The 20,661-nt window shown below is 36.7% G+C and overlaps 3 protein-coding genes across 4 annotated transcripts; 2 read left to right on the forward strand and 1 right to left on the reverse strand.

Moving 5' to 3' along the window:
- The first annotated feature begins 860 nt into the window (after nt 1-860).
- Nucleotides 861-8,874, forward strand: LOC147865421 (endonuclease 2-like). The gene is made up of 9 exons (XM_087318226.1): nt 861-1,063; nt 3,418-3,598; nt 3,692-3,793; nt 4,158-4,213; nt 6,406-6,489; nt 6,568-6,663; nt 7,135-7,202; nt 8,485-8,558; nt 8,642-8,874. Exons 1-9 carry the CDS (start codon nt 899-901, stop codon nt 8,746-8,748), a joined length of 933 nt encoding a protein of 310 aa, XP_087174352.1. The 5' UTR covers nt 861-898; the 3' UTR covers nt 8,749-8,874.
- A 1,261-nt stretch (nt 8,875-10,135) lies between these two features.
- LOC147865422 (acetyl-CoA acetyltransferase 2-like) lies at nt 10,136-13,756 on the forward strand. Its single transcript, XM_087318225.1, has 8 exons — nt 10,136-10,372; nt 10,608-10,714; nt 11,169-11,235; nt 12,000-12,244; nt 12,333-12,473; nt 12,589-12,771; nt 12,838-12,948; nt 13,193-13,756. The coding sequence occupies exons 1-8, from the start codon at nt 10,165-10,167 to the stop codon at nt 13,463-13,465; spliced, it is 1,335 nt and encodes a 444-aa protein (XP_087174351.1). The 5' UTR covers nt 10,136-10,164; the 3' UTR covers nt 13,466-13,756.
- Nucleotides 13,757-13,895: 139 nt separating this feature from the next.
- On the reverse strand, nt 13,896-16,928 carry LOC147865423 (pentatricopeptide repeat-containing protein At2g33680-like). 2 transcript variants are annotated; one of them, XR_015529653.1, is made up of 3 exons: nt 16,839-16,928; nt 14,411-16,718; nt 13,896-14,344 (listed from the first exon to the last, which is right to left on the reverse strand). XR_015529653.1 is itself a non-coding variant. In XM_087318222.1 (2 exons), the coding sequence occupies exons 1-2, from the start codon at nt 16,902-16,904 to the stop codon at nt 14,592-14,594; spliced, it is 2,193 nt and encodes a 730-aa protein (XP_087174348.1). In that variant the 5' UTR covers nt 16,905-16,928; the 3' UTR covers nt 13,896-14,591. The 2 variants fall into 2 exon arrangements, 1 of the variants encoding a protein (XP_087174348.1); XM_087318222.1 differs by having other exon boundaries at nt 13,896-16,718.
- Between the last annotated feature and the right edge of the window lie 3,733 nt (nt 16,929-20,661).

Consider the following 20,661-nt stretch of genomic DNA (forward strand, 5'->3'; position numbering starts at 1 on the left):
CTTTGAAGGGAATTTTGGGCTATTCCACTTTTCTCTAATGTTAAGCTAAGATTGATGTCTTCATGAACGATGTTATGTAGGACAGATACTGAACACCCTCATTACATGGATCAAGACCAATTGTAACAAGAGGACATTGTTTTTCCATGCAATAACAAATACTTGGACATGGGAATATTTTGGTCATAGTCACATGTACAAAAGAGATGGTCAAGATCATGATGGCCAAACGAGTGTCTGTCTTATATTAAACTTGTGTGAAGTGTCGAGACTCTTCTAAAATTCCTTGTATTTGTTGGTCGATTTTCTCTGTGTAGTTAATCAAGCGAGGAGGGACATGATCCACAAGCTGCGTACCTCTCTAGCAAGCAACACCTAGGCCAATGTTGTGCGCATTTCACAAAGCATATATGCACATGAGAGAGGCAGGCTTAGCTCAAGCATGAACTCAACCGTTAAACCATTTTTAAATAGTTTGGTGGTTTAGTGTTTTGGTTTGGTTCGGTTCAAGCTTGAGCTTCCTTAAGTGGTTTGAACTTGGTTTGGGATAGCTCAAGTTGAACCGTATCGTTTTGGGCTAAACCAATTTCCAAACCGCTTAAGGCTAAACTGGCTTCTAAACTAGTTTAGGCTTGAAGGGTTTAGGAGCCAGTTTGGTTCGAGTTTAAAAACCGCGACCGGTAAAGCCGAAACCGAACCGGAACCGTTGTCAATTCCTAGTAGCTATGTGCGTGTTTGTGGGAGGGGTATTTTGTGTAATTTCCCAAAATTGATTTATGAAGCAATACCCCTACCCTCAAAAATACTCTACGATTTAACAGAACAGAACAGAACAGAACAGAACATACCACCACCTTCTTCTTCTTCTTCTTCTTCTTGCTACAGAGACAGAATACTGATGGGTTGTCCCTCGCTTCTGAATACCTCCTCCTCCTCCTCCTCCTTTCTCTCTCTCTTCTTCTTCTTCCTCTTCCTCTTCTTCTGTTTCCCTCTGGATCTCTCAACCTTTGGCGTCCGTGCTTGGGGCCAAGATGGTCACTACATCATATGCGCTATTGCACAGGTAAATCCCTCTTTCCTTCCTCCTATCCATCCATGTATTCAATCATACCCCCCCCGGAAAAAAAAGACAAAGAAAAAAGACTGAAAAAACCCCAAAAAACCTCCCCCAAAAAAACCTTAAAAAAAAACTTGAGTTTTTCCTTGTTCCCCAAATGCCCTGGTTAATATTGAAAATGCAGAAAAACAATGGGTTGAATTTTACCACTTAATTTCTCAGAGGAAATACCACAAAAAACTGAGGGGCATGTCGGGAGAGTAAAACCCAGAGGTGTTTTGCAGTTATTACCTGTAATGTATATTCTATGAATGTACCATATATGTCAAATCTGAATTGAATACACTGTAAAGACATATTTTTATGGCTACAGATGGTAGCATGGATTGAATGTATTATATATGCCAAGCAATGGGGCATGGGTTCCTATGCATTGGAATTATGAAAAATGCTCATTGCTTTTTTGCTTTGAATTTTGATTGAATACATCGATTTAGTCACATTTGTATCCCTGGCTTATACATATGAGGAACACAAGTGCGTTTTATTTTTACATTGAATTTGGATTGTTTTAGTCATGTTGTATGTCTTTGCTTAGCATTGATATGCACAGGAGCTGAAAAAGTCAACATATTGTGTGGCATTAGTAGTTACATTATATTTGTTAGTAATATTCCTTATAGGCAGTAATGGGCAAATTATAACTCTCTTGTATCTAGCTATATGAATGCGTACATACATATACATACCTCATTATTTTAATTGAAAACAAAAAAGTTAGAGCCTCATTTCTCCCTTCCCTGATGGAACTGAATCAAAGAAAACATGTGCTTTTCCTCGGTTCAGAAATTTTGCTTATCCATGAATGTCAAAGCATTTGAAAGCCTTTCCAGATCCATATTTACCTGAGAAAATTCAAAACCCAAATGGATGGAAATTATTCTTTCATAGGCTTTTTAATGGAATAGTATTAAGTATCTGATAACTCAACAAGAAAGAGATAATTGCCACAGTGCTGAAATCTCATCAAAGTGGTATCTTGTTCTCTATTTGTCACAAAAATTTGCATGTAAATCTTTGGTCCACAATAGGGAAGCATTGATAGCTCTTTTAGGGCATAAGAGCATGTTTAATACTCTTTCAATACGAAAACATAAATTTTAAAATTAAATATCAAAGCAAGTAGGCCTGGCTAAATATATATATGTTGATGATATCTCTCTCTCTATATATAATACATTCATACATACATATAACTTTATCTCTCTCTCTCTCTCTCTCTCTCTCTCTCTCTCCCTATATATATACAATTTCTCTTTTATGGTGAAGTAGCATTGTGATACCTCACATTTGGCCTCAACCGGTCTCATTTACTCACAGAATACATTGTAAATGTAATCTCTTAAATCCATCATCCTTGAGGAGATAAATGAATTATTACTCTAAGGATAGAGTTAACTTTTATTGAGATTTTATCACTGATAGACGGTTGTGAACTACTTATGCTAAGCAAATAACTTGTGTTAATAAGGCATTGGATTCACCATTCCTAATTTCTTGGGAAGATGAGTGCGCTCTTAAACTTTACTTGTCTCATCTAGTCTTTTTGCTCTGCATCACATGTTTTGCCCTCATAGTTTATCAATAATCACTTAGAGCAAATTGCAAAATTAATTATGTTCTATATATTTTCTATGTTTGTAAAATATCTTGCCATTACATCATTTTTTTTCTTTGTCAATTACATATGTGGCATGTTTGTTAATCAAAAGACAGACAAACAAAAAACATTGTAATCACTACTTGGAATTTCTAGGATGAGATTGTTTTCATGTTTTTGTTGAAATTCATGCCTAGGAGATCTGTGATACTGGCAGTCTAGGGGCATGAAAATTCATTGTATATAGATGTATCTTTATTAAGCTAAAGAGCTGTTCCAATCTAAATTTATTCTATATAGATATATCTTTTTAAGCTAAAGAGCTGTTCCAAAATCTCTATTTTGATGATGCTATATCTATTCTGAATATTTAACTGTGCCATCATATAAGGACATGATGGTGGCATTCCTTAATGATTGTAAACAGTGGTCAAATTTTGTGTTAAGAGAGATTCTTTATGTAACATATTTTGCTCATTCTTCTATAGTAATTCTGGATTCGGGTATCTCCACAGTTCGATCAATTTCACAACGTGATCTCATGTAATATAGGGCTGATTTTATACACATAATTCATCCTTTCTTTTCATTTCAATGATTCATGTGCTCCTTTAGTATGTGTGTGCACTTTCTTTCTCTTGACCTTCTTCATTTTCCTTTTACATTGGCAATTTAGCTAATGTGAACATGTGTTATACAGTCTCATCTTAAATCCAATACACTTAAGATAGTTCAAAGTCTACTCCCTCGTTATTCTGACGGACAGCTTGCCAATCTATGCTGGTGGGCCAATGAGATATGTGTGCTTGAACAATGGCATTGGACAGTACCTTTGCATTTCATAGAAACACCAGACTACTTATGCAATTACAATTATACGAGTGAGCTTTCCTTCTCTCATTAGTCTAAAGTACATAAACAAACAGACAATAAATGGACTTTTAACTAATTTAGTGTCGAAGAGTATTTATCAGGAGATTGTCAAAGCTCTATAGGAGAAGGTCATATGTGTTCTGCTGGAGCGATTAACAACTATACTGCACAATTGGCTAATTATGGCTCCTCAAAAAATCAGTGTAAACATCATTAATGTTTTGCCTTTTTTGTGTGTTTGCATGAACTAGACTTTGATATCGTTTTTCTAGACATGCATATTTTTGTACTCAAGTCTCGCCTTTTATATCGCTACAAGCAAATTCATATTCGCTTTTTTGTTTGTTTGGTATATGCATAAAATTTGCAACCACGCGATGGTCATGAATGCAGGCTATTTATTAGTTCATGTATACATATGTTTATTGTCAGGCTAAGAAAAAAATGTGTGTGGTTTCTTTAATCTGGTTTGGTGGGATAAGTATACGTCCATTGTTTGTGCTTGCATAGGAATGCTTTCATTTTATGTTCTTTAAGCATATATCAAAGTATTTTTCATGGTCACAGATAATTTGACAGAAGCACTCCTGTTTCTCGCTCACTTTTTGGGAGATATACATCAGGTTTGTTTCTCAATGTATTAAATCGTGACATTGCCTCTACAAAGATAAGCTACTTTTTATACCTACACCACATCTTATGAAAGAAATAGTTTAGAATTTGTCGATGTTTATTTAGGTTCAATAATACATGATTCCACACAATCATACTCTAAAGAGAAAGATATGTCGAATCCATATTTTGTAACACCAACCCAAGATTTTTAGATGAAATTTTTTGAATGATCTTTTCAGTGATGAACCACAATGGTGGTGCTCCAGAAATATAAGCAGGGAAAAGGCATATTGCTAGGATGATCAGAATCTCTCTTCTTCATTTAGTTATGGTCTTCATCCTTTCTTTGATTCAAATAGGTTGTGCTCTTGGAAATATCAGCAGTTGAAGTCGAACATTATATTCATAAAAGAGCGTAAGACACTCTGAGGTACAACTGTCTGCCTTTTGGGTCTCATTTTCTGATCATAGGGCCACATCTACGGGAGTATATGAGTCTTTTGAGTGATTGTGAGCTTGTGGTACAACTAGCAAAGATTTAACATTCCATATGAATATGAAACACTTCTAGTGACAGTTCATGTTAATTCCAAATTGATGATGAATATGGTGTTTCTTTGTGGTCCAGATGGGCTCGATTGCAAGAAATATCAATGTACAGATCTATGTTAACACATTCACGCTACGGCTTGTTACTAATGTGTGGTCTGGGCTATTTGATAGTGCTGTGGTGGGTTTGTTTCGATAATTGAAGAGATCTTTGAGGAGTATTTCGAATCTGGTCATGTTCCTATGCTAGGTATTTCAAAATTTCATGTCTTCGTAAAACACATGCTTAGACTTTGCATGTCTACTTGCATCACTTTAGAGGTGCAAAACCTCGAATAGAAATGGTATCTGCTCTATATCGCCATAGACTTTGCAATAGCAGATTGGATGCTACTTGAGTTTAAGCCTTTGGTGGCAGAGCTGATAAATATATACACTTGAGAAACTTCCAAACTACGGTGCTGTTAGAGAATCTTAATTGCTTGTATGAAATGGAAACGAGAGAAAGGGGAATATGAGACTTATGCATGTCTGTCTGTTCACATCACTGTCGAGGTGCAAAACCCTCCACGAATAGAAATGGTAGATAGGATGTTCCTTGAGTTTAATCCTCTGGTGGCAGAGTTGATAAATATGTGTAATGGAGAAACTCTAAACTTAATTGCTTCCAGAGAATTGTAGTAGCTTGTCCAAAACGGAAACAGAGAAAGGGAAATATAGACAATTTAAAAATATTTCTTGGATTGCCCAAAATAATGAAGGGAATGACATAAAAAAGGTTGGCTGTAAGAAGAGAAAAAAGTAGCCATAAAAAACGGGAAACGACCATTCTGTTTCTTGGGTAGGAGAGACGCTTGGCCACACTTTTTCTATGGTCTCTTTCATGACCACGTGATGCCCCTCTTGTAGCTTGTTTACTAACGTACTCATGTAACTGCATTCAACTTTACAGTTGCTGGGAGGGTGATGAACAATGTCCAAGAACTGTACCCATTCCAATTTGTAAAAATGTGGATACATTCTGGATGGATGAATTCTCAACTAAGAGGGATGTTGGTTGGAAGTATTTCATTACTGATTGTCAAAGCATGCATATTTGACATCTGTTTTCAGCAGTTGTCTTTGGTGACAAGGATCTTAAAATCATCCTGGGTCCTTGGTATCATATGAAAAACCTTGAAGGAAATCTACAAAGCTGCAATAAAATCACTTTTCCTGTGCCCTGCGTTTCTCTATGACGGCTGGAAGAGTTAGCACATGATCTAGTGTGAGGAACTGTCTCTGAAATCCTATGTGCTTCAGCTGTGACTCAACTCATGCTTGGCTGGGTATGGAGGCATATTTGTTACAGACGATGGATTTGGATTTGGTATAATCTTGTGAAGGGTGTGGAAGATCATGATTATTTGATATCAGGACATAATCAAATCCTTATTGGCCAATTTTCTGGGAATATTTCTTTGAAATAGGTATGTGAACTACTTCATGATGGCTCCCTTTAGTTTTATTGTGATCCAAAGTCTCATGTTAGTTGTTTGCTTTTATATAGTTGTCAGCTGATGTAGCGTGACTTTTGTAAATTTTTATGACATAATATAATACAATTTACCTCATGGAAAGAAAAGAAAATGAGAGAGGGATTCCGTAACAGCCATTGCATCTGGGATTTTCTAAAGATGCAAGAGCAAACTCAATCAAATTACAATGGTACAATGAACAGAAGACATTACACCATGTAAGGATTTTATTCACAAAGTTAAATTCTTTTTCATTATCTTTTCAGTTACTGATGTAACTGGTTGATTTGCAATAGGTGTGGGATGATGGCATAATCAATGGTTTAAAAAATCAACATTATGCCAATTCAAATATCCCTGAGCTTATCAAAGACATTGAAGAAAATATTACGGTAAGAACACATACGTATAGCAGTGTGTTTTGAATCTTTATGCGCAACTATACTGCATTGCAAGTGGGGTTGTGGATTTGGTTATCTTCTGTTTGCTCCACTCCACATCCACTATGGACTTTTGAGCTTGATATCTTATGTTCAAGTTTAAATTTAGACCTTATAGATAAGATATCAAGCAAGGAAGATTGTTGCTGATTTATTCATTGAATAGCAACAGAACTTGTTAAAAGAATGTCGAGAAACAAATCTTATGGCAAAATTTTCACGGATTTGGAAAGATTTAGATCGCAGATGTTTTTGAAAATGAAGAAAATGTAATATTGATAATAAATGAAATGTTTCTATCCAACTTATTCTAACTAATGGGTGGTACAAGATTTATAAAACTATATTTTTGTACTTTATATGGACACGGCATATTACTAATATAAGAATAAATATACATTTTTCTCGTCACTAAATGGACAGGGATATTGGAAGGACGATATTTCGCAGTGGACTGTTTGTCCTGATATGCAGATTGCATGTCCTGATATGTAAGTAACATTTCTAGTTTATACATGTACATTTTCAATTCTAGTTGATTCAACATTATCTTAGATTCTGGATCAGGTTGTGCTTTAAGGAGCTAGTTATTTCAGTGTAGATATATAGATATTCCATGTAATATTAAACATTTGGTACCTTGGCAAGACAATTATGAAAGATGTTAATGAAGGATTCTACTAAGGATGGAATGATTTGTTTACATTTTCAAGATTTCTCGATTATTCCTCTTAGCTTTTAAGTGATGAATCAGGATTTGTCAACTTAATTGAAGTGACATTGTGAGACTTTATATTTGGAGTTCAGGGAAAACAATCTAAATTGAAGTCTCCATACTTGAGAACCGTACAAAGGATTTCTATTGAGATATTGTTTCGAATTTGCTCTTTTTTTTTCTTTCTCGAGTACCACATTTTTGTTTCTCTTTGCCTTATATCAACTTTTGAACTTGCAATGTGCAAAAGTTTGTTGACATGGAAATATTGTTGTCATATATCTTTTGCTGAAAAGTTTTTATTATTATCACCCATAGATGATGATATCAGAATCTTTATATTTCTACTTATTGTTGTATCGTTAGCAATTGGGTGTTGGTAATAGTCAACCTCACATAAAACTCTTGTTGTGCTATGGGTTGACTCCAAGGATCTAGTATTGTTGTGATGGTCAATTCATCGGGCCATATCCCATTCCCACTTTTTTTTTCCAAAAACAAAACTCCCATTAGCTATAAATTTTTATAGCTGAGAATGTTATATACAAATCCCATAAGGGACTCGATATTTCCATCTTATGTGGAGGCCCATTGACTCAAGAAAGGGAGAGGATGACCATTGTTGGATAAAGGCTTATCGTTGTCTTTTGGCTCCATATTGACTCGTTAGCGTGGCTACAACTTCACTCCATATTTCCCACTCCCACTCTTGGATTTTCCTCCTATAAAATGAATATTTGCACATGCCCCACGACACTCTATATCCACTTACTCAAGCTTGGTCAATACTCAATTGGTATGTGATGTGATATTGTGTTGGAATTGCTTCAATTTGTAAATGGCATGGAAGTCAAATGGCAATTTGGGACTATACATACATTGGTTGGGGTAAGAACTTCCATAGTTTAAATTTCTACCAAGGGTAGAAGTCATTGCTTTGTTAACTTCATGCATTGCCATCAATAAATTGTATCAATGTCCCATAGTTTGGATTAAGGTTATATTAGTTTGGTATAACTTACTATTACCTAATGTGATTCATTTTGATGAATTTAAAGCTATGCAAAAGAGAGTATCAAATTAGCTTGTTGGTGGGCATATAAAGGTGTTGCCAAAGGATCGAATCTGGAATGTAAGCCTCTCAACAATCATGAATGTTTTGAATGTGATAACAAAAAATGAGTGTTTGATTGAGTTTACATACTTTGTTTATAGATAATTACTACCAATCTAGGTTAGCGATTGTTCAAAGACGCCTTGCACAAGCTGGCATACGATTGGCATCAATACTCAACCACATTTTGCTCGATCCAATTCTATGAACATTATCATTAGGGTCTAGGTGTATGTCAATATGGTTTTTGTTAGAAAAGCATTAACAAACTCAACATTATCATTCACAATTATGGTATAATACTTTTGTCTTCCTTTTTGTGAACGAATCAAATTGGAAGAAAAAAATCATATTACAAAAATAAAGTGACAAATTGAAAAAATAAAATTGATGCATACTAGTAGCTTGCAAACATTCGTTTAATATTGCATCTATGTGGATATTGATGCATGGTAGGTTTCAAGGTACCAAGTGGTCTATATAGGATGTCAAATCTTTATGAATGAAAGATGCGCTCCAACGTGCATGTTTGCGAAGGAAGTTATGAATAGGAGGTTTTGAATTAACAAGGGTTGACAAGGATCACTATAATGAATTGACTAAATAGGAATGAAAAGGAGGGTGGATGTATTTTTAAAAACAATTGAATATCATAGTCATATTATAATTTATATTTGAAGAGTGTCTTCACATGTATTTAGCTATGTGAAAGATATATGGATATGCCATGGTATCAACATGTTTATTGCACTAATCTAGCATTTCTTAAATGAATGTAGAAAGATTTTGAATGTACTCGAGATGGTTGTATTATTGTAAGTGCGCATGATAGTTTTGCTAAGATAAAACTTCCAATGAAATAATAGTTTGGGGGATGCACATCGAAGGAGTATTTTGAGCCATAGTTATTGCATATTCTCAAGTAGTGTCTACCATAAACTTAGACAAACAATTTATGGTAATGTCTACCATTGGAAATAAACTTATTTGAAGATCCAAAACTAATAACATTTGAATGTTACAAATTGAATTAGGCTCAAAAGTATTACTCCTACATAAATGTGATACATTCAAATGATTAGTGTTGCTAGTTGTGAGGCCTATATTTATATATGGTAGCGCATTTTGTAGCTTATTCTTTGTATGTTGTTATAGGTCTAAGATATATCTACCCAGTTTCTTTGTATCTAGGGTATCTAATAGTTTGGGGAGGGTTCGAATATGTCCATTCTCAACCTCAAGTTTGTGAGATGATACTCATAAGTTGTCCAATGGCAGCCCACGGTGCATTTGGTAAGAAGGTATGTATCTAGATATTTCGGTCATACAATAAAACCTAACGTAGAGAAGTGCACGAAGTGTTCCTTATTGTAGTAGAAACATATTTAGAAGACGCGACCGACGAACAAGGAGCAAAACATGAGTTGAAAAGGATCGAGAGCCATCGCGTGTGTTATATGTGTTAATAAGTTAGTTATATACTGAAGTCTTTTTTAGGTAAGGGCCAAGGCCAATCTCTCCTTCACTCAGTTTAGTAGTGGCATTATGCATAGAATAAATACTCTCGGCTAGTTTTGTAAATTCCCCCAAATTTGCACTCAGAGATCTTCGCGGAGCTCTGGTCATGGCGATGGCGATGGCGATGGCGATGGCAAGAACAACACGTCTCCACCATCGTCGATTCCTGTCTTCTTCATCTTCATCTTCATCTTCATCTCCTCCAACTCATCGCAGAGCCTGCGTCGTAGCAGCCCGTCGCACCCCCATCGGCGCTTTCCATGGATCCCTCGCAACTCTCTCTGCCCCACGCCTCGGATCGATCGCTATTCAAGGTGCTTTCCTCCTTCCCTTTCTCCTTATCTCTTATTGATTTCCCTGTATAAATACGTGTCGTTGAAAACTTACTCGTCCCTCAATTCCCATGGTCTTTCTCTCCCTTTCTTTAGGTTTCGTCTCGTTATCAACCCCCCTTTTCTTTCGTTTCCTTTTCTGTTTCATTTATGTTCCTTCTCTCCAGTTTTTGGTTTCCTACGCTATTGTGTTTTAGCGTCTGTATTTATTTGGCAGGTGCTTTACGAGATGCCAAATTGGAGGGAAATGCAGTAGAGGAAGTGTACATGGGAAACGTGTTGAGCGCAGGGTTAGGTCAAGCACCAGCACGCCAAGCAGCTCTGGTTTGTTTACGTTTCCCGTCTCTTTTCTTTCTTACGCGTTTTGTTTGTATGTGCGTGTAGCCTTATATGCAAGATGTCTCCATCAAAGTCTCAAGAAAAGCATCGGTTAATGAGAAGCCATTGAACCATGTAGAAAAACAAGACCTTTTTTATTCATGGAATTTTTAATAAGGTTTCCTTGGTTTTGAGTCGTGTTTTCATGGTATATTTAGCAAAGTTCCCTTTTTATGATTGCAAACAAAATTTCAAATGCATATATCAAATTTCAAAATTTTGAGAGTGTTGCAATGCACATTGCAGAGTAAATAAAATGTTTTTTGGCATTTATTAAAGAAAGGTGCAAATGCATATATTAGGTTAACGCAATGTACATTGCATGGTGAATAAAATGTTTTCTGGCGTTAATCAAGGTTTTTGTGAGTTTAAACAAATCTTTTAATATTTTGATGAGCAGGATGCTGGTTTATCCAATAATTCAGTTTGTAGCATTGTAAATAAAGTATGTGCTTCAGGAATGAAAGGTATGGCCCCGTCTCTCATGTCCCTCCCTCTCCCTCTCCCTCTCATATTTTATGTCAATTGAAATTCTTAATGATTTTTTCAGACTGGAAAAATCAATTAGAGTGTAATATAGACCATGGTTAGATTGGAGAATGCAATTAGAGCACAATCTGGTTCAGAAACTAAATCTTACCATTGATTTAGAAAATTTCTTGAGAATATAGCAGAGGAACCCCAAACAGATGATAGAAAAAATGTGATGTTTCTTTTTTGAGTTGCCTAGAGTGTGTGATCTGGTTAGAAAAGTTAAACAAGACCTGGTAGATTGTGCAAGATTCTTGAGAATTTGGCCAGGTAAACCCCAAACAGCTGCTATACTGCTCTTTTTGAAGGGGACATTGGCAACTAGAGTCTGATCTTGTTGGAGAAATCAAACATTACCTGGTTTTGAGCATGGTTCTTGTGACATAGCAAGAGGCCAAAAGGGCCAAAGAGATTGAATGAGAGATTGATTACATCTTAAAGTGTACAACAAACCAAAATAATTATAACTAGAGATTAGTAAAACTGTCTTGACTGGCAATATCAACCCAATGCAAGCAATTGTATGACTTCTCCACCAACTCACCCATTGGCTCAATGAGGCCGTTTTATCAGTTGATGAAGGGTTTTTTGGTTAGAAGAAACTAGAAGTTTTCAACTGTTACTTTTTTTGTAAGATGTAAAACATTTCTTCGATGTAATAGCAAGTCTCTAAATACTCAAATGTCGTTTGGGTATGTAGCGGTTATGCTTGGTGCTCAATCTATTATGTTAGGGATGCGTGAGGTTGTAGTTGCTGGAGGAATGGAAAGCATGTCAAATGCACCATATCTCTTATCTAGAGTGCGACCTCCTAAGATGCTTGGTGACTATAACTTAATCGATAGCCTACAACATGATGGACTCATGGATCCCATGAGTGGTCTCTCTATGGGTTTATATGCAGAGAAATGTGCAGAAGAATTGGAGATATCACGAGAAGAGCAAGTAATTATTAACTTGTAGGGATGATATTCAGTAGTTGAATGCATGGTGGTGTTCCTTTCTATACCTTACTATGTCCTTTGAATGACAGGATGATCACGCAATAAAAAGCTATGAGAGGGCTATTTTAGCTCAAACTGCGGGCATTTTCAAGGCAGAGATAACACCAGTGACTATTACAGAAAAGAAGGGGAAGCAGAAAATAATTGACTTTGACGAGGAATGTACAAAGGTTGGCATCTTTGTATATAAAAGAGAGAAGAGAACCCTCTCTCCATTGCTGTGTGTGTGATAGAGAAAACCATATTGTTATGTGGATGCATATTAATGTTAGCAGTGTTTTGCAGTTTGATCCAGGAAAACTTGTATCATTACCCCCTGTTTTTAAAAGTGATGGCACTATTACAGCCGGTAATGCTTCATCAATCAGTGATGGGGCAGCTGCTCTTCTATTAACTTCTACTGAATATGCAGAGAGAAACGGACTTCCAATTTTGGCTTACATACAGGGGTTCTTTGATGCAGAACAGGTATTACTACATTCTTTTGGATCGGTTTTCTATTTTCCTACATGAGTTAAAAAAATTTGTCAACAGGCACCAGAAAAGTTCCCTACAAGCCCAGCACTAGCAATTCCTCTTGCATTACAATACTCTGGTTTACACATGAAGGATATAGACTTGTTTGAGATCAATGAAGCTTTCTCAGTAAGTTATTTTATGAAGCATTTTTACTTATCTTAAATATTATTGAAGAAATTTCCACCTTAAGCGTTGCATGCATATGCATTTTTGTAATTCACCCATGCATTTTTAGCATTCATGCAAATTAATCATTAGTAAACTCTCTTACAAATCCTTCTATTGTATAAACAGTGCATACATAGGATGGATATATCGTTTTTGTACTATAACCTTGCAATTGATCATATGAGTTTACTCTCATTACCAGGTTGTCGATCTTGCCAACCGGAAACTGTTAGGGTTGTCTGCTGAGCATGCAAACATTCATGGTGGGGCCGTTGCACTGGGGCATCCTATTGGTGCATCTGGAGCTCGAATTATCATTAGCTTGATCACTAGCCTTGCCTTTAAAGGTTTGAACTTTGGAGTTGCTTCTGTATGTAATGGTGGGGGTGGAGCATCAGCTATAGTCATCGAAAGAGGGAAGACTTACAGTTTATATGAGGATGGGGTTGAGCATAAAAAACCCAGCTGCCAGTGATGAGAATTGAACAGATTTTTGGTATAGCAAAAGATGTACATTTTGAAATTGTAATATACACTAAGAAATTGTTTCAGGTTCTAAACTCTTTGCATCATATGGGGGGTTTATAATTATCGCAAGACACTAAGAATGTGGACTCATATTTGTGAAGGCGAAGACAAATCAGTTTTTGGATCTCGGAAAATTTGTTCAACATTAGTATAATAATTTATATTACCATGAAGCTAGATATGTAATATTTTATCCTATTAATACTGTTTAAATATTACTGCCAAACTAATTCTTGGAGCAGCTGGGTAACATACTTGGAAAAGCTTTGGGTCCAACGTTTTGTCTTAGAGAGGATTCCTTGGACCTTTTATTGGTCATATGTGGTGTGCAGTTACATAATACTGTCCCTTAATACCTTGGTAGAGTTTCCACTTGTTATCTATGTACTGTCCTTTCATACCTTGATAGAGTTTGCACCTTCATGCCAAATATTAGAAGCATTGCAGTAAAAGGTGGTGGATCCTGTTTTAAGTTTGAATTCAGTGTTGGTTTCCTCACGTTGCATGGATGTTGAACAACTGTTTACAATATTACAAGCCACTTTCAAACTCTGCTTTTTTCAGCATCAAAGTTGTGCCCTTCTATGACTTGGATTTTGAGTTGTCTCAAATTGAAACTGTAGTATTGCAATTAGCTGCTGTTATAAATTCAGCCTTTCCATAATATGCTTTCAAGATTTTCTTTTGTTACCTCAGTGCACAGCACCTTGCCCATTCCCTATCAAATGTTTTTATTGGTAATCTCCATATGATTTTTGAATTTCCAATAGTTGTTTTTGGTCAATATATACGTCCTGAAGAACTTCCTTCATCGATAAGAAAGTTTCTTATGATAAAGCCCACAGCCATGATAAAGTCAAGATCAGAGAAGTGAAACATTCTATTTCAAAACTGTTTAAATCCTCAGAAATGCATTTTCTATCTTCACAAAAATGAAGACAGTTTGGACCTTCACTCATAACCTCTGTTTCTCTTCTTCATTCATGATAATGGTGTGGTAAACTGGCACTCACAGGATATACTCGTGTTATTGATGTTAGAGAAAGAGATAGAATGTATATATAACTTTCCCTTCATTTGGCAGCATATTTCATTCTCATTGCTTCGATTCTTTCAGCATCTTCTTGCATGCCAGCAGATGCAAAAATGTTAGCCATGAGGACATATACTACAGCACAAGTAGTATCTAATTGTAGTGCTTGATCAAAAGCCAACCTCCCAAGCTCAACGTTTCCCCATTTCCTACAAGCACCCAAGAGTGCACGCCAAACTGCAGGATAATCAGAAGACGGCATTGCCTTAATCACCAATATTGCATCGGTAAAGTGTCCTGCGCAACCCAATACCCCCATCATGCATGTATGATGCTCTACATTAGGTGTAATACCATATTTTCTAGTCATATTCCCAAAGAGTATTTGTACTTCATCTAGTAGCCCCGAGTGACTGCAAGCGGTGAGAACAGAGAGAAACGTAACCACATTTGGAGACAAACCTTCCCCATGCATCTGGTCAAAGCATTTCAATGCTTCACGAGAATGCCCATGTTCAGTGTATCCTGCAATTAGTGCATTCCATGAGACTACATCCCGACCTGGAAGCTCATCGAGAACCTCTTGTGCTTTTGCAAGAGCGCCACATTTGGCATACATATCCACCAAAGCAGTGCCAAGCAAAACATCTTTATGTAGCAAACCTCTACTCAAAACATCATCATGAATTTGCATACCTTTATCTATAGCTCCTAGACTAGCACATGCTTTCAAGGTGCAAATGAAGGTGACTGTATTTGGAGAGAGTCCCTCACTTTGCATCTGTTCAAAGCAATTTAATGCTTCTTGACCTTCCTCTTGATGGGCATAACCTGCAATGAGTGAAGACCAAGAGATCACATTACGAATGGGAAGCTCTTCTAGTACTTCTTGTGCCTTTGCAAGGCTACCACATTTGACATACATGTCTACCAAAGCATTGCTAAGAACAATATCTGTCTTCAACAAACCCCTACTCACAACCTCATCATGAACTTGTTTTCCCTTTTCTATATCTCTCGCATTGCCGCATGCCTTGAAGATGCAAATGAAGGTAACTGAATCTGGAGAGAGACCCTCAGTTTGCATTTGTTGAAAACACTGTAGTGCTTTGTGACCTTGTCCATGTTCTGTATATCCTGCAATCAATGTGTTCCAAGAGACTACATTGCGAATCAGAAGCTTTTGAAGTACTTCTTGAGCTTTTTCCATCATCCCATATTTCACATACATATCCACCAAAGCATTGCCAAGCACGATATTCTTCTCTAGTAACCCTCTACTCATAATCTCATCATGGATTTGTTTGCCCTTGCCTATAGCTCCTCTACTTCCACATGCTTTCAAGACACAAATAAAGGTCACTGCGTCTGGAGATTGGCTCTTACTTTTCATGCATTCAAAACAATCTAATGCTTCATCATACTGCCCTTGTTGCACATATCCAGAAATCAATGCAGACCAACAGATTGAATCTCGAATTGGCAGCTCTTCGAGCACCTCCTGAGCTTTTGTAAGGAAACCACATTTAGCATACATATCCACTAATGCAGTGCCAAGCACAATATCTTTCTCAATCAAACCTCTACTCACAATCTCATCATGAATTTGTTTTCCTTTATTTATTTCTCCTAAACTTGCACATGCCTTCAAGATGCAAGTGAAAGTCACTGCATTCGGAGAGAGGCCTTCGCTCTGCATTCGCTCAAAAGTGTTGAGTGCTTCTTGACCTTGGCCATGTTGTGCATACCCTGTGATTAGTGCATTCCAAGCAATAATGTTCCGAGTCTTAAGCTCTTCAAATATGTCTTGTGCTTTTGCAAGAACACCACATTTTGCATACATATTGATCAAAGCAGTGGCAAGATAAAGACTCTTCTCCAATAACCCTGTGCTAACAATCTCAGCATGCACTTTTGTTCCTTTATAAAGATCCTTCTTCTTTCCACAATCCTTGAGTATGGCCACCCAAGCGAAATCTTCCCAGTGATGAGCTCCATGCCTAATTGAATTGTCATGTTTCTTGTTGAGATCCGCGTGTGTTGTTGAAACAATCTCTCTTCGATTCAGCTCTTCATTGATCCAAAAGGGATTGTACAATTCGTGATGGACCCACAATGATTCGTGAGTGATTCTATGCCTAAACTCCGGCGATGATCGGGAACAATTCTACATTTCAAGAATAATTTTTGTTTTTCTTTCTATCCCACACACACACACACAAATTCTCTCACTCACTCTCCCTCACACACAAACACACACACACTCTCTCTCTCATTTTGTTCGCACCTTGGTCATCCGATTGCGGTACCACAGAGAGGGATCTCTGAAGTATTCCTTCCATGAGAGGTCCATTCTTTGGTAGAAGGAGGCCTTTGACGACGATGGCACAGGGTGTACTGCCATTCCTTCATAGTTGCAAGGGTAGGTACTATGTATATGTACATATGTGCCACACTTCTTTATTTTTGTGCAGGCTTTGCATTATGTATAGAAATTTAGTATGTATTAATATGATCATCATAATATGTACATACTTCATCATCATCATTATTATGCACCATGCATGTCATATGGAGGACCATGGACGTGGACCTCATCATACACACCTCTTTCACATACATAATTATGTTCATGCGATAAAATGTTCCCCCGACTAGATGGGTCTAAGGCTATACATACTCTGGAGGAAGCATATTGTGTGTTGGGTCCGTAAATCTCGTTGAAATGCGCTCACATTCATGTGTTGATGCATCTAGACAAACATGGTTCTTGGATAGCGAAGCATGCTGACACATTATGTGTAGTAACTGGATTTAGAACTTGTGGGATGTTGTGGATATGTTCAACATGGCAGGGAACAAGTTGGTGCATTTGGTTGGGGGGAACCTGTATATTTGAAAATGCAACTAGGTGAAAGAAAGTGTGTGGATATATGCGTTTGTGGTTTTATGAACCCCGTTTTGATGGAGATCAAGGTAGTGCCTTTGTTGAGCACCATTGTTTGAACCTAAGAAGCAATAACACTGAGCCAATTGTCAGTGCTTGTGTTGTGGTTGTTCAAGATAGATAGCAGTGAATTCTCCACACAAACTAAGATGTCAAATAAACCAAGCTTCCTATGTTCAACTCTCCTGAAACCAAGGACAAGATCAACTATTCATGAAATCTTTAGTATGTTTAGCTTAGTGTTTTTCTTAAGAAAATAGACAAGGAGTTTGTTTAACAATGGCAACTAATATACTTCGCGGGTGTCAAAATCAATGATAGATTGAGTCTTTGTACGAGTCAATGACAAACAAAAAAACTGCTTTAGAGCCTCAATGTCATGGATAGTCAAATGAAACATGTCTCATTATTCGAATATTAAGATGGTAATGTTGTAGTGTTAGATGATCTTGTTGGCTTATTAGAATTACCTTTTCAATGAAGTTTCACAATTAAGGTGCTAACATTTGTTTATACGTACATTTTTTGGAACTAGCAAAAAACAAATCCTATAGTTAAAGTAGGGTATTGTTGAAATCTATTTTCAAACTGCCACTTTTGTTACAAAAAAATTATGTGTAACCTTCAATTCACCGATGTTCTGAAATAATCACTCTTTCCTACTGTCATATTTGGAATAATCATGAAAGAAATTAAGCGGGCAAAAGAAATTCACCAAAACATTTATGACATGACATAGTCAACTTCTGTAAAAGAAAATTCAAAAAGAAGATTATGCATAACCTAGAAGAAAATGAAAGCAAACTGCAAATGGTAATGCTCATTGCAATTATGACAATATACAATGCTCAAATTTGGGAAAACCTTTGGCCCATTCATCAATTCGAAACCAGAAACTACATATCAATAACATTGGTTATTCTACAATAGATGTGATGTACCATCACATACAACAGATTTTATCTACATGTGATTTTATAGATCAAAGTCTAATCATATATGATGGCATGTGGTTAGAAACATGGCTCAGAATCACATTAGGATCGAATCCAACTCTTGACAAATGCCACGTATGAAGTGAAGTGGATTCGTTTGTTCGTAAAATATACCTTTTATAACTAAATATCTAATACTTTACAATACTCATATGCAATTTTACAAAATCACAAAGTTTCTGACTTAGTTATTGTTTGAGATACGAAGGCATGACTCAAACTTTCATTTAGAAAAGAAAAACACAATCATCAAATCTAATGTCAAAATATCCACAAATATATGGAGTCACTTGGTTGTTCATAAAGGATATATGCTCATTTACCACATATGCTTCAAGAGTTGTACATCAAATGACAAAATATGTAAACAAAATGGCCCATGCAACTAATTTTGTAGGCATGGTGTAGGCTTATAAGAATGAAACCTCTAACCTACATTGGACCATAAGCACAATTAACTAATATCATATAAGAATGAATCATAACTCGTTATCATGGAAGGACCTATAAGTGATACATGCTAGTTCACCACACACAATTCAATAGTTGTATGCCAAGTGACACAAGATTGCTAATGGAATTCCCAACACAATGGTTGTTACAAACATAATGTAATCTTATAAGAATTGAAGCCTTAGTGTTGCAATGGGTCACAAAGTGCAATTGGTCAATATAATATACTAACCAAATAGAAGCAATTGTCATACAAGGAATAATGTTTACAATTAAAACCATCATTTTAATGGAATCAATATCAAATCATCCACATATACTCCAGAAACACATATTCATCCACCATGTAGGAATGACTTAGATGATGTGCACCAAGGTTGAAATAAAATCACACAAAATGTATTAGAACATTGACAAATATGGAGTCTTTATCTCAGTGAGAAAGCCATACACACCCACTCACATTTAGACATGACATAGCAGGTGTGTATTGATTTTCTACCCCATTTACTATCCATCATGCAATCATAACTATGCATGTGCAATTCTATGAGTTATCAACCTTAGCCTACCCATATATAATCAATAAACATAGCAAACTCCTTTATGTTCACACACACAATTAACAAGAGAAGAGGTCCATAGCACATGGATGACTTAGTGTCCATGCTAACTTGGATTGATATGGGTTGGACACAAAATCCAGGGCATGGTTCTCTCTCTTTTCACATGATTATGTATGTAACAATCCCTAACTACATTGATCACTTGTTACATTGGCCCATTTTCACTAACCATCACATGATCGTGCACAACTTCATATTTATAAACCAACATCATCCTCATGTTTTGCCTCATCAAATGTGTGCTTAACATGATAGAACATAGAGTACAAAGACTCTAGGTTGACGAGATGGGATCGTAAATCTCTCTCAATGGAAGGTGTGCAGAAATACACGACTCAGAAATAGAAAAACAACAGATGAACCAATTCACTATGCACACAATTTTACGTGGAAACCCTAACCAGGGAAAACAATGGGAACAAAGCTCCACTATACAACAGAGAATACAAGAAAACGGTTACAACTCTTCTTTGATACTCAGAGGATAACCACTTAGGGTTTTTGCCAAGTTCGTTGAACTCTACCGCCACTCTCTCTCTCTCTCTCTCTCACACACACACACACACACACACACACACACACAACATAGCTGTGCTCTACACTTTTTTTTTTGCTATTCTACATCTATGTTTGCCTTAAGTGTATTTATACTTAAACACATTATGAGCTATTTACAAATATGTTTAGTAATATTATTATCTGACAATAACACTAACAACTGCTAATCAGCTCGGCTGATCAACTATGTAGTTGTTTCAACTAGCTGACTCCTATGTCGACTGTCCAGTTGGCCCGATTAATCAGCCTTGTCGTTGACCACCTGGCCGGGCCGACTAGTCGGTTGTGTCTTCGACTTGGATCACTTATTACACTGTCGACTCCTCCTTGTCATCAACTGTCAGCCCTCAGGACGACCAGTCGGCTACACCTTGTCTTTGACTGTCGGCTCCTCCCATAGGAGGGACATATTCCTAACATAGGGTACAATGCACAAGCCCGAACAATCGATACTTGATGGGATGTCGTACAAATTAGGCATAAGATCGAGTTGTGCTTGTACTGGCATCGTTCTGTTTCGGTAATGTGTGC

Source organism: Azolla caroliniana, unplaced genomic scaffold (assembly GCF_043228905.1).
Source record: "Azolla caroliniana isolate FFs.n. ecotype wild unplaced genomic scaffold, voAzoCaro1.0.p SCAF_4, whole genome shotgun sequence".
Classification (NCBI taxonomy): domain Eukaryota; kingdom Viridiplantae; phylum Streptophyta; class Polypodiopsida; order Salviniales; family Salviniaceae; genus Azolla; species Azolla caroliniana.

Bases quoted from the DNA above. Each gene is read 5' to 3' on its own strand.
- LOC147865423 (XM_087318222.1), bottom strand. From the start codon at position 16,904: ATGGACCTCTCATGGAAGGAATACTTCAGAGATCCCTCTCTGTGGTAC. The intron at 16,719-16,838 runs GTGCGAACAAAA...CTTGAAATGTAG, and splicing joins ACCGCAATCGGATGACCAAG to AATTGTTCCCGATCATCGCC.
- LOC147865422 (XM_087318225.1), top strand. From the start codon at position 10,165: ATGGCGATGGCGATGGCGATGGCGATGGCAAGAACAACACGTCTCCAC. The intron at 10,373-10,607 runs GTGCTTTCCTCC...TTTATTTGGCAG, and splicing joins CGGATCGATCGCTATTCAAG to GTGCTTTACGAGATGCCAAA. The intron at 12,772-12,837 runs GTATTACTACAT...ATTTGTCAACAG, and splicing joins GGTTCTTTGATGCAGAACAG to GCACCAGAAAAGTTCCCTAC.
- LOC147865421 (XM_087318226.1), top strand. From the start codon at position 899: ATGGGTTGTCCCTCGCTTCTGAATACCTCCTCCTCCTCCTCCTCCTTT. The intron at 3,599-3,691 runs GTGAGCTTTCCT...AGTATTTATCAG, and splicing joins ATGCAATTACAATTATACGA to GAGATTGTCAAAGCTCTATA. The intron at 7,203-8,484 runs GTAAGTAACATT...ATGAATTTAAAG, and splicing joins CAGATTGCATGTCCTGATAT to CTATGCAAAAGAGAGTATCA.